Source organism: Pteropus vampyrus, unplaced genomic scaffold (genome assembly GCF_000151845.1).
Source record: "Pteropus vampyrus isolate Shadow unplaced genomic scaffold, Pvam_2.0 Scaffold943, whole genome shotgun sequence".
Taxonomy (NCBI): Eukaryota; Metazoa; Chordata; class Mammalia; order Chiroptera; family Pteropodidae; genus Pteropus; species Pteropus vampyrus.
In genome coordinates, this window is record NW_011889724.1 from 136,486 (window position 1) to 147,486 (window position 11,001).

Sequence of the window (11,001 nt, forward strand, 5' to 3'; positions counted from 1 at the left end):
TGTTACTCTTGCTTTCTCAATTCTCTGGCCCTGGCTTGGAATTCTAGGTGCCCCAAGTGGACCTTAATGTGTGGCTGGGATTGCCCTGGCTGAGGCCTCGTGCCCAGTGAGCCTGCCTTCCCCAGTAGCTCTGGGCAGAAGGATGCCAGGCCCAGTGTTTGAGACAAGGGAGACAGGCCAGGGCGAGAATCCAGATTTGACCTTTATTCAAGAGACCAGATGGGTTGCCCAGGATCTGGCTGCCAGCCCTGAGGCCAAGCAAGGCTGGAGACCCACAATCTGGCCCTGCTTTGCCCTGAGCTGCAGCCTCAGCCCCAGGATCCTGCTTGCAGCCACCGGGGCACAGGCAGAGGGAGCCCTGGGGGATTGGATGCTGCTGATTCATTAAAAAAAAAAAAAAAAAAATACACCAAGCCTGTGTTCCCTTGACAAGCAGGCCTAGGGGGCCAGCACAACCCCCCACGGCTGCGTGATTTCTGTACAATCCACCATCTGGGGCAGAGGATGGGCACATGGAGGCTATTTCTTGGCTTTGGCGGAGTTGCGGGGTGGGGTGATGGGCCGCCCACCAGGGTTCAGGCCACTGAACTGCCCATATTTCCCCTTGTTCTTGTCGGCGGGCTTTAGGATCTAAAAGAGACAAAACTAGTCAGGCTCTTGAGGCTGAGCCATGGGGCCATCAGCCCCTTGCTTCCCTTTCCCCATCCTCACCTGGAAGGAGCACATCAGCGTCTCGTCCACACTCATCATGGCGCCTGCATTGTCAAACTCGCCACAGTAGTTGGGAGCTGAGAAGAGTGTCACCAGCTGCCGCTTGGCAAAGAACTCGTAGCCATCTTCTACCACCTGGACAAAGATGGGCCAGTGAGTTCAGCGGGTGCTGGCTGCCCAGGCCCTGCTCCCACCCAGACCAGAGCTGCCAGCCCACCTGGTGCGCTCGGCAGATGAGGTCCAAGTCGTGCTTGTGCAGGAACTTGGCCACCACCTCGGCCCCAAAAGTAAAGGAGACACCACGGTCGTTCTCGCCCCAGCCCTGCACGTCCTTGTCGGGGTCGGACCACAGCAGGTCACATAACAACCCCTGGTCAGGCACGTCTGTGGGCCGCATGATACGCCGAATCTGTTCCATAGACTGCAGGTCCGGGGACAGGCCTGGGGGCACAGGCAGCAGGTCACTTCTTCAGACAAGCCTCAAGGACCCTCCTCCTCCAGAAATCCTTGGCCAATCAGCCTCTGCCTCCCAGCCCTCTCTGGGACCCCTGGGAACCCAGGCAGGCAGAACTCTCGGCTATCTGCCCCAAGTCCTTGCCCACTAGGTGCTCAGCGCTCCCTAAAAAGGGGGACTGCGTGCAAATTCCATGCCCGACGCCGAAGCCACAACAGGGAGAGAGCGCAGCCAAACACTGGGAGTGGGGGACATCCTGCAAATAGTGACATCCACGTCCAGACAGCAGAGAGAGCTGTTCCAAACAACTGGGAACACATCCTCCAGCTAACAGCTTCGTCCCAAGGCCCCCAGGGATGTGGCCAGGCTCTTTCTGCAGATTCCCTCAGCAGATGCCCCCAGCTGCCCTCACCTCCGTGGCAGCAGAAGATCTTCTCATCCACGATGGCAGCGATGGGCAGGCAGTTGAAGCAGTCGGTGAAGGTTTTCCACAGTTTAATGTTGTAGCGTCTCTTGCCTGCCCAGAGGAGGGTGATGGCTCATGAGGCTCACCCACGCCACCCTCCACCTGGCTCTCGGCCTTTCAGGGCCTCCCAGACTCAGCTGGGAGAAGAGCCTGGAGGGCAAGAAGAGCCCCCCTCCCACTGCCTGCCGGCCTTCCAGGAGGAATTCTAAAGCAGCCGAGTCCACTGAACCCCTGAGTTCTCATCTGGAACAACATCAGGGTTGGTAGAAAAGGGACAGGCCAAGGCCAGCTCTGGTTTATCTCAGCTTCTGGCCAGCAGAGTCCAATCCAGATAAGCATCCTAAGTGCTTAAGTAATGGATGTACTAGAAAAAGTGTCACCAGACAGGACCCTGCATTAGAATGTGGTCAGCCCTTCAGTCAGCAACCACCCTCCTGACCACCAGGCCCCATAGCCAGAGTCTAGCAGGCATCTGTCAGATGGCAGAGGCCCCTACCACCAAGCCGACGTGAGGGGCCCACCAGCTGGGGCAGCCCCAGGCACGCAGCCGACTCACACTCATCATAGAAGCCGTAGATGCGGTTGATGCTGGCACACTCATGGTTCCCACGGAGCAGGAAGAAGTTCTCAGGGTACTTGATCTTATAGGCCAGCAGCAGACAGATGGTCTCCAGCGACTGCTTGCCTCGGTCCACATAGTCCCCCAGGAAGAGGTAGTTGCTCTCTGGAGGGAAGCCGCCATACTCGAACAGCCGCAGAAGGTCATAGTACTGGCCATGGATGTCACCTGTGACCCAGGGAACCAGGTCAGCATTAGGTTCAGGGTCTAGACTTGAACCCAGGGCTAGGGTCGGGCTGGCCAAGGGAAGAGGAATCCATGGATTTGGGGGGAGGGGGGCGGGGAACAGCAGCAATGACACCTTCAGGAAGTAAAAGGACCTGAACAGGGGTCTCACCGCAGATCTTGAGGGGTGCCTCCAGCTCCAGAAGAATGGGCTGGCTCAGGAAAATCTCCCGGGATTTAAGACACAGACCACGGATCTCGTTCTCTGTCAGCTGTACATTCTTTCCAGGCCGGGAGCCCTGCACTGGAGGCGGAGTGGGATGTCAGGACCCAGGTCCCTCAGGCAGGAGGAGGGTAGGTGGTACGGATGCCCCACGGGCACTCCTGGGGGCGCCTGGACTCCTGGGCCCCTCCTGGCTGGGGGCAGCTGTTGCTGAGCCTCCCGGAACGGGACCCCAACTACCCTCAAGGCGCTCGAGGGGACCGCTGTACGCAAGGACTGCCACCCAAAACCCTACAGCGCAGGACCCCTTCCCCGGGGGGCTAGGCTTCTCAGGTTTCGCTCTCACCCCAGGAGCCAGGCCAACCCGTGCGCCCCCGGTCCAGTAGAGGGGGCTGCTCCCCGTGCCCAAGCACCCCCAGACCCCCCTCCCAGGCTCGCCGCGACTGAGGGGGGGGCGGCTGCGGCCGCGGGACTTCGCGGCCCGTCCCCGCCCAGTCTAAGCTGGCCTGGGAGGGGCAAGTCCTCCCGCGTGCCACTTCCGGGCCAGGCCGGGGGTTAGGGCACAGCGGGCGCCCACCTCCCCCACCCCAGCCAACCTTCGAGCAGGCGCCCGATGATAGAGTCCAGGTTGAGCTTCTCGCTGTCGGTCATGGCGGCTCTGCCGCTCCGGCCCAGTAGCTCCGGGCCCGCTCCTCCCTCCCGCCCTCCGATGCCTCCTTCCGGCCTGGCGCTCCTTCCGCCCGCCCCGGCCCGCCGCCCCGCCTTCTCGGCAGCCCGCCCCGCCCCAGTCCGGTCGCTCCCCCAGCCCGCTGCCCCAGCTCTCTAGCGCCTCCGCTGGACGCCATGCGCAGCAGCCGCGGCGCCCCCTGGGGGCGGGGCCTCAGTGACGGGGCGGGGCTTGGCGTACCTGAGGCGGGGCCTGGTCGGTGGGCGGAGCTTTATGGAGTGAGGTAGAGTCTGGTTCCGCCCCTGAGGAATCACCCAGCCCCTTTCGGAGGCTATGGGGCCGGAAGTACTGTGGAAGTTGTTTTTCTCTTTCAGAGGCTGCACAGTCCTTCCCACCTGGTAGGAACACATTGATAATCGTTTCCCCAAACTCTGCGATCAAGTTCTCTAAGTGCAGAAAAGGAAACAGGCTCAGAGAAGGCAAACGCTTGGTCCAAGACCCGGCCGAGAATCTGAGAATCTCTACCTCCTGAGTCCCTGTGGTTCCCCCAGGTGGAGGACCAGACCCAGGTGGCTGACCCAGACCGCTGCGTAGAACTCCGATCCCATTTTGGCTCACACTTCCTTTGGTGCAATGTAAATTAGTATTTTCTTAAGAGTTCTCTCATTGCCTTTTGAGTAACATAATGCATTGTATACACGTTAAAAGTATTACTTTGTAAAAAGCAAACATTAAATAAACCGTAATGCTCATTGGAACCCTCGGTTGAGTGTTTCACATACCAGTATCCTCAAAATTGAAGGCAGCCTGGCCTCCATCACACCCAGAGCAGGAACCCAAGCCTGCAGCCACCTAGGCCGTGGGGGGAGGAGCCCATGGCACAGGGGCACTGGGGCAGGCCGGAAGAGCCTCAGAGAGGAAAGGGTGACCCCCCCACACACGCTGGGGAGGGGCCCCCCAGTGGTTTGCTGAAGCTGTGGCTGAGGAGGAAGTGAGCGGAGGAGGTGAGGTGCAGCAGGGAGGTAAGCTGGGCTGGTGGGGACGGGGGCTGGGCCTGGGTCCGGGCCTGGGTCCGGGCCTGGGTCCGGGTCCTCACATAGAGGCCTAGCCTTTCTGCCGCTTAAGGGCCTAACCTCTCACCAGTAGAAGAGGAGACAGAAAAGGCTTGCGGAGGTACCCTGAAACCTCCTCCCTCCGACACCACGGCCAGGTCCTGGGGCTAGGGACTGGCTGGGTGGGAGCCCAGGCCTCAGGCTGGCCAGGAGCTGCGTCTCACATCTCACATGTCGGTTGTCTCTACATTTTGCAGCCTGTTCCATCAGGGGTCTGGGGCACCATGGCCCAGGCCCTGGGCGAGGACCTGGTGCAGACTTGTGAATTGCAGGATGACTCCAGCTCTTTGGGGTCCGACTCAGAACTGAGTGGGCCCTGCCCATATCGCCAGGCCGATCGCTATGGCTTCATTGGGGGCAGCTCAGCAGAGCCCGGGTAAGTGGGGAAGGAATGGGAGATGGGCGGGGTGGGGCAGGGTACCACGATTGAGGATGGAGGCTGAGAGCTGAATTCTAGAGTGACGCCCAAGGGTCCTGGGAACATCAGGGACTCAACCAATGTCACCCATTCTCAGGCTCCATCCAGGTAGAGCCCTAAGGCTGGCATGGCTGAGGCAGGATGTCCTTGTCTGTCTCTTACCCCCAACCTCTGAGGGTTTGCACCTACCCTTGGAACTGAAAACCTTCCCCTTTTAATCTCTGGCCCAGGAATCCCTAATCCAAATCATGGTACCCACACTCCTCCTTCCACCTGCCCCCTTTCCCAATATACAAACAAGATAACAAGAGACACAAAGGAACTTGCCTGAGGTCACACAGCGATCAGAGACAGAACCAGAGTCAAACTCAGGACTCCTGGTCTCTAGTCCAGGGCCCTGTCCGACCAGCTTCCTTTATGAGTTGTCTGAACTGTGTCCCTATCCTGGGGGCCAGCCAACCAGCCCCTCCCCCAACACACACCTACACACCCCTTTCAGTCTTTCCTGCTTCCGCCCACATCAGAGCCACATCCTTTCCTGTCCCCATGACAACCACTGGCAACTCCTGGGTGATAGGTCACCCCCCAGAGGCTCACCGTGTTGCTTGAGGGCAGACAGATGTGGGCTGTAGGTAACAGCCACCCAGTGCCTAGATGCCTGTTCCATGTCCTCCCAGGCGGGGTCACCCTCCTGCAGACCTTATCCGCCAACGGGAGATGAAGTGGGTAGAGATGACTTCACACTGGGAGAAAACCATGTCTCGACGGTACAAGAAGGTGAGGGCGGGGAGCGGCCCCACCCAGGCCTCCTTGGCTCGTCCTCCTTTGCCTCCGCCCAGGCCCTGGCAAAATGTGCCCCTCCTATGTCCCATTACCTCCTGCCTTTTCTCCCTACCACCCCCCAAAGTGGCCCTTGCCCGATGACAAGTCATGTTTGGCGCCTGCCAACAGGAGCAGGGGAGGCTGGCCCAGCCGGCCTAATGGGACCCCTTGGCCTCACCCACAGGTGAAGATGCAGTGCCGGAAAGGCATCCCCTCAGCCCTGCGCGCCCGGTGCTGGCCCCTGCTCTGCGGGGCCCATGTGTGTCAGAAGAACAGCCCTAGTACCTATCAGGTAAAAGAGTTGGCAGGGGTCCCACCTCCCCTTCCCAGAGCCCTTGGCCACTCTGAGCCCTTACACCCACCTTCCCACCGACCCACAGGAACTGGCTGAGGCCCCAGGAGAACCACAGTGGATGGAGACCATCGGCAGGGACCTACACCGCCAGTTCCCTCTGCATGAGATGTTTGTGTCACCCCAGGGTCACGGGTACGAGGCCAGTGATGCCCAAGGACCCCCAGCCTCACAACCCCCCAGGCGTTTCGGCCCAGCTCCCCGCCCCAACTTTATGTTTTTGCATCTCAGGGGAGCCTGCAAGGCTGGGGGTGGTGAGGCCTGGGCAGAGGCTATCACAGGGTAAGGAAGGGATGCGGGATGACTGGCCCCTAATGGGGTCTTTTGGCACAGGCAGCAGGGGCTCCTGCAAGTACTCAAGGCCTACACCCTGTACCGTCCCGAACAGGGCTACTGCCAAGCCCAGGGCCCTGTGGCTGCTGTGCTACTTATGCATCTGCCCCCTGAGGTGAGTGCCCTTAACCCGTTCTAGGGACTTGAGACTCTGACCCTTCAATCCCAGTGACCCATGACTGCCAATCCCAGGGACTCTGAATTCAGGTACCTGGGACTCTTGACCCCCCCAACTTTAGTGACCTAGGGACCTAGTAATTCTGTGCCCTGGACCCGTGATCCCCTAACTCCAGGAACTCTGGCTTCAGGGAACTGGGATCCTTGACTGTCAGACCCTGTCATAGTGACCCAGGGTCTCAACTGCTATCCTCAGTGACCTTCAAGCCCAGCGACCTCAACTCCTGAAACCTGGGCCCCTTTACCCCTGCCCCAGCCATCTAGGAGTCTAGGCATTTTCACCTTGACCTCACGACTCCTGATTCTGAACCCTGTGACCAGGATCCCTGACCCAATGACCCTAAGAACCCAGGAATTGAACTTTGGGATCTTCCCAACCCTTGACCAGTGAGCCTCAATTCTGTGACCCTCAAATTCAACACCCTGAGTCCTGTGACCTCCGACCCCCTAAACCCGTGGGTAGGTCTCTGTCTGGGCATGGGGAGGCTTTTGGTAAGAGCGCCCCCCCAGTACTGAGTCCAGGCTGCTGGCTCCTGAGTCACCACAGATGGTGTCCAGGCCCTCCGCAGCGCCCCTTCTCCCTGCCTTGTGGTCCCCTTTGTGGCCCCTCCACAGTTGGCACTCACGGCTTGTGCCCTGTCCCCAGGAAGCCTTCTGGTGCCTGGTGCAAATCTGCGAGCTTTACCTGCCAGGCTACTACGGGCCCCACATGGTGAGAGGCTGGGCTGGGATCAAGGGCATGGGGGAGGGGCTGGGGACTGAGAGGGGTAGAGCCTGGGTTTGGGAGTGGAGGTGCTGATGGCCAGTCCGCAGGAAGCTGTGCAGCTGGACGCTGAGGTGTTCATGGCCCTGCTGCGGCGGCTGCTCCCACGTGTGCACAAGCACCTGCAACAGGTGGGCGTCGGGCCCCTGCTCTACCTGCCCGAGTGGTTCCTGTGCCTCTTTGCCCGCTCCCTGCCCTTCCCCACGGTGCTGCGTGTCTGGGACGCCTTTCTCAGTGAGGGTAAGTGGCGGCTGCCAGGCTGCCGGGTGGGGGGGACAGAGCCTTGGGGTGCTCGGGGTGCACAGGGAATGAGCCAGACAGCTCTGTTCTGCCCAACCCGTCGCTGCCAGTCCTGGCCCTGGGTCTGGGTGCTGGGGGGTGCTGAGGGTGATGGCACCCTGCCAGCTCTGGGGAAACAGCCCAGCCCCAGGCCACACACCAACTGTGTAATGAATGGTGGCCCCTGCTGCCTGCCATGAGACCACTGAAGGGAGGTCAGCCTCTGCCTGGGGGCAGGGTGGGGCCAGGGAGTCTCCCCCAAGGTAGATGAGGCAGGAGCTGGGGCGATCACAGCAGGGCTGGGGCTCAGGGACGTGGGGACGTGGGGACGTGGCCAACGGTAGAGGCCTTGATCCCAGAGCCCACGGGTACTTGGTGAGCACTCACTGGTGCCAGGTGCTGCTCTGGACACTTGGGCCACCAGAGTGAGTGGACCTACGTTCTGGTGGGAGTGGAGATGGAAGGCGTTGGTAAACAAATTAACGAGATATTTATAGACCGTCATAAGTGCCATGAAGAAAACAAAGTGAGGAATGTGACCACATGTTAGGGGAGCTGCAGAAAGAAATTGCTCCTTTTCAAGATGTTTGTGGCTGCTTCGTGGAGGAGGCAAATTCGCAGGGACATTGTGGAGGCTGGGAGCAGGACACTCTTCACAGGGTCCACGCTGCAGATGACTTGGGGGGTGTGGGCATGGAGAGAGGTGGATGCCTCGGCCGGGCCAAGAGCGAGGGAGTCAGGGCAGGGGTGAGCTGGACTCTGGGTCTTTAGGGCTCTGCCTCGGTCAGGCAGTAACCTGCCTGCCTTCTGTTCTACGTGGGTTGTCTGGCGGTTGCACCTGAAAAATGGTAGAAATCAATCAGAACATTTATTGAACACCCGCTGTGTGCCCAGTTGGCTCCAGGTTAGCTTAGAGGTCTGGCCATGGGTGTCCAAGTCGCCATCTATGCGTCACCTCCTCTCCAGCCTCAGACCTCCAGGGCGGGGCGGGGCAGGGACCGTTCAGTGTGGCTGAGCTATCCTTGTCCTCTATCCACTGAGGACAACCCCTGCCACAGGCTCCCTTCCATAAAGATAATAGTAGTAATCGCTGTCATTCCTTTACAAGTCCCAGTTGTCACTAGGGCTTGCTGGTTCCCTTCTTGCTCTTCTCAGCAGACCTCAAGCTTCCCGAGAGGGACTCTGAGGCTCCAGGGATGGCTCAAGGTCACACCTGTGTGCTAGCGTGTGTGTACGTGCACATGTGCACGGTGCTCTTGGCTTAGGGTGAGCAGCTCTGGCTAGAATCTCTCTGGAATCATAAAGTCACAGACTCAAGCTGGAAGGGCCTTAATGGGCACCCCCACCCCGACCCCCAGCCCTTCCTTGTAGGCACAAGGAGTTGAAGCCCAGAGAGAGAAGGCTTGGCATGAGGTGGTCAGTCGCCCTTGGCTCCTGGCAGGCTGCTCTGCCCAGAAGTGTCTGTGGCCGCTGAGACATACTCACCAGTCCCCCTAAATGGCACGCCTAGCCTCAGCCCTTGCTCCTGGCCTGTGCTGTGGCTGCAGAGTTACAGGAGGGTGGAAAGAGTCTGGCCAACAGGGCAGGTTCAGGCGCAGAACTGAGGAGGGGCCGGCTGTTCCCCACTGAGCGAGCCTCTGACTGGCAGGTGTGAAGGTGTTATTCCGTGTGGGGCTGACGCTGGTGCGCCTGGCACTGGGCACCACAGAACAGCGCCTGGCCTGCCCGGGGCTCCTGGAGACGCTGGGTGCCCTGCGAGCCATACCCCCTACCCAGCTGCAGGAGGAGGTCTTCATGTCCCAGGTAGGTGCCCCCCGCCCATCCTCCCCTGCTGCACAGCCGAGGAAACTGAGTCCCAGAGTGAGAACTGGTACTCAGTTCCTGTCCTCTGAGCGGCAGAGAATGTGAAAACCCCAGGCCTCAGGTGGCTTTCTATGGCTCCCTTAGCACGTCTGTCAGCCCCTCAGCCCTCAGTCACTTCCTGGGGCTGCGTGCTGCCTGCCCTGTGGGGACCTCATGGTTTCCTGCCCTCCCCCAGTCCAGGCGAACTCAGTACCAACCGCTCCCCACAGGTGCACAGCGTGGCCCTGTCCGAGCAAGACCTGCAGCGGGAGATCAAGGCCCAGCTGGCCCGGCTATCGGAGTCCAAGTCCGGGCCACTGCCACAGCCGAAGGCCCGCCTGGCTGGGGCCCAGGCCATCTTTGAGGCCCAGCAGCTGGCAGGGGTGCGGGGAGGCACCAGACCCGAGGTGCCCCGCATTGTGGTGCAGCCCCCCGAGGAGCCCAGGCCACCTCGGCGGAAGCCCCAGACCCGAGGCAAGACTTTCCACGGGCTCCTCACTCGGTCCAGGGGCCCCCCTATTGAGGGCCCCGCCAGGTCCCATCGAAGCTCCACCTCCTTCCTGGACACCCGATTCTGAAGGTCCCACTTTTGTGGATACAGTGCCCCTTCACCCCAGTTGCCTGAATGGCTGAAGCCAGCCTCACGAATGGGCACCGCACTTTACAGCCGGGATTTGGTGACAGCTCCCTGCCCACTGTCCACCGAGCGTGTAAATGAACCGCGAGGCGTTGGCTTGAAATAAACGATGAAAGATTTATTTAAAGGTCTTAGGGTTTGCAAACTGGAAACGTGACTAGGCGATACCCAGAGTGTCCCAAGGAAGAAAGAACAGCTGAGGATTTTTATAATAAAAAGCACATTCGTGAGAAGCATCCGTCCTGCGCTCTTAGGCTCCGGGTTGATTGGAGTCGGTAACTGTCCAGATGCCATGCGGTCTGGACACGTGAACATTCTTTCCTAAGTTCTTCATTTTTTCCTAAGTCCTATCTATAGGAATTTATAAGTCTCCAGGCATTGACGCACAACTGAAAAGTTCAAAAGTTTAAGTACTTGGTCTAGTTAAAGTAAAATAAAATCATTTCCTCATGCTTCAGCCCATTTGGTCTGAACCGATTGTGCCAACGGACTCCACTTGCGTCAGCTTAGCGCTACCGACTTCGTCTTTTCTTCTCTCATTCCTCACCGCGGACTGTGTCGCGCCCGCGATGAAAGAAGGTCAGAGAGTGGGGTTTGGGGGGCCCAGGCCCGCCATCCGCCCACAGAGCTGTCCTGGTGCCTGGGCCCTTGCAAGCATGGAAGCAGCGTCAAGGGAGTGTAGGGGTGGGGGCGGCTGGCTGAGCTAGGGGACCGCGAAGGACTCCTGGGGAGGTCTGGAATAAAGTCTGACGGAGCGGAAGCCTGGCTGGAGTCGATCGCACGGCCTCCACCCCAACCCCAGACCAGCTGCCCTTCCCCTCCCGCCCCCGCCCCCGCCCCCACGGCCCCGCCTCTCCTAGTCCCTCCCTAGTCCCACCGGACACACCAAGGCTGCCCATTGGCTGCTGGAAGGTGTTTACCAGCAATAGGATCCAATGGTAAGCTGTCTCGCCCAGGCCCC

The 11,001-nt window shown here is 59.9% G+C and overlaps 2 protein-coding genes across 5 annotated transcripts; one reads left to right on the plus strand and one right to left on the minus strand.

Moving 5' to 3' along the window:
• Positions 1 to 184: 184 nt before the first annotated feature.
• On the minus strand, positions 185 to 3,394 carry PPP1CA (protein phosphatase 1 catalytic subunit alpha). Its single transcript, XM_011386129.2, has 7 exons — positions 3,235 to 3,394; positions 2,588 to 2,719; positions 2,188 to 2,418; positions 1,578 to 1,682; positions 929 to 1,152; positions 712 to 846; positions 185 to 630 (listed from the first exon to the last, which is right to left on the minus strand). The coding sequence occupies exons 1-7, from the start codon at positions 3,287 to 3,289 to the stop codon at positions 520 to 522; spliced, it is 993 nt and encodes a 330-aa protein (XP_011384431.1). The 5' UTR covers positions 3,290 to 3,394; the 3' UTR covers positions 185 to 519.
• A 260-nt stretch (positions 3,395 to 3,654) lies between these two features.
• Positions 3,655 to 10,230, plus strand: TBC1D10C (TBC1 domain family member 10C). 4 transcript variants are annotated; one of them, XM_011386132.2, is made up of 10 exons: positions 3,655 to 4,309; positions 4,615 to 4,793; positions 5,513 to 5,612; positions 5,842 to 5,949; positions 6,038 to 6,144; positions 6,343 to 6,457; positions 7,166 to 7,231; positions 7,333 to 7,522; positions 9,210 to 9,364; positions 9,634 to 10,230. In XM_011386132.2, exons 2-10 carry the CDS (start codon positions 4,642 to 4,644, stop codon positions 9,979 to 9,981), a joined length of 1,341 nt encoding a protein of 446 aa, XP_011384434.1. In that variant the 5' UTR covers positions 3,655 to 4,309; positions 4,615 to 4,641; the 3' UTR covers positions 9,982 to 10,230. The 4 variants fall into 4 exon arrangements, with proteins under 4 accessions (XP_011384434.1, XP_011384432.1, XP_011384433.1 ...); XM_011386130.2 differs by having other exon boundaries at positions 3,656 to 4,327; XM_011386131.2 differs by lacking the exon at positions 3,655 to 4,309 and adding an exon at positions 4,338 to 4,515.
• Positions 10,231 to 11,001: the final 771 nt, after the last annotated feature.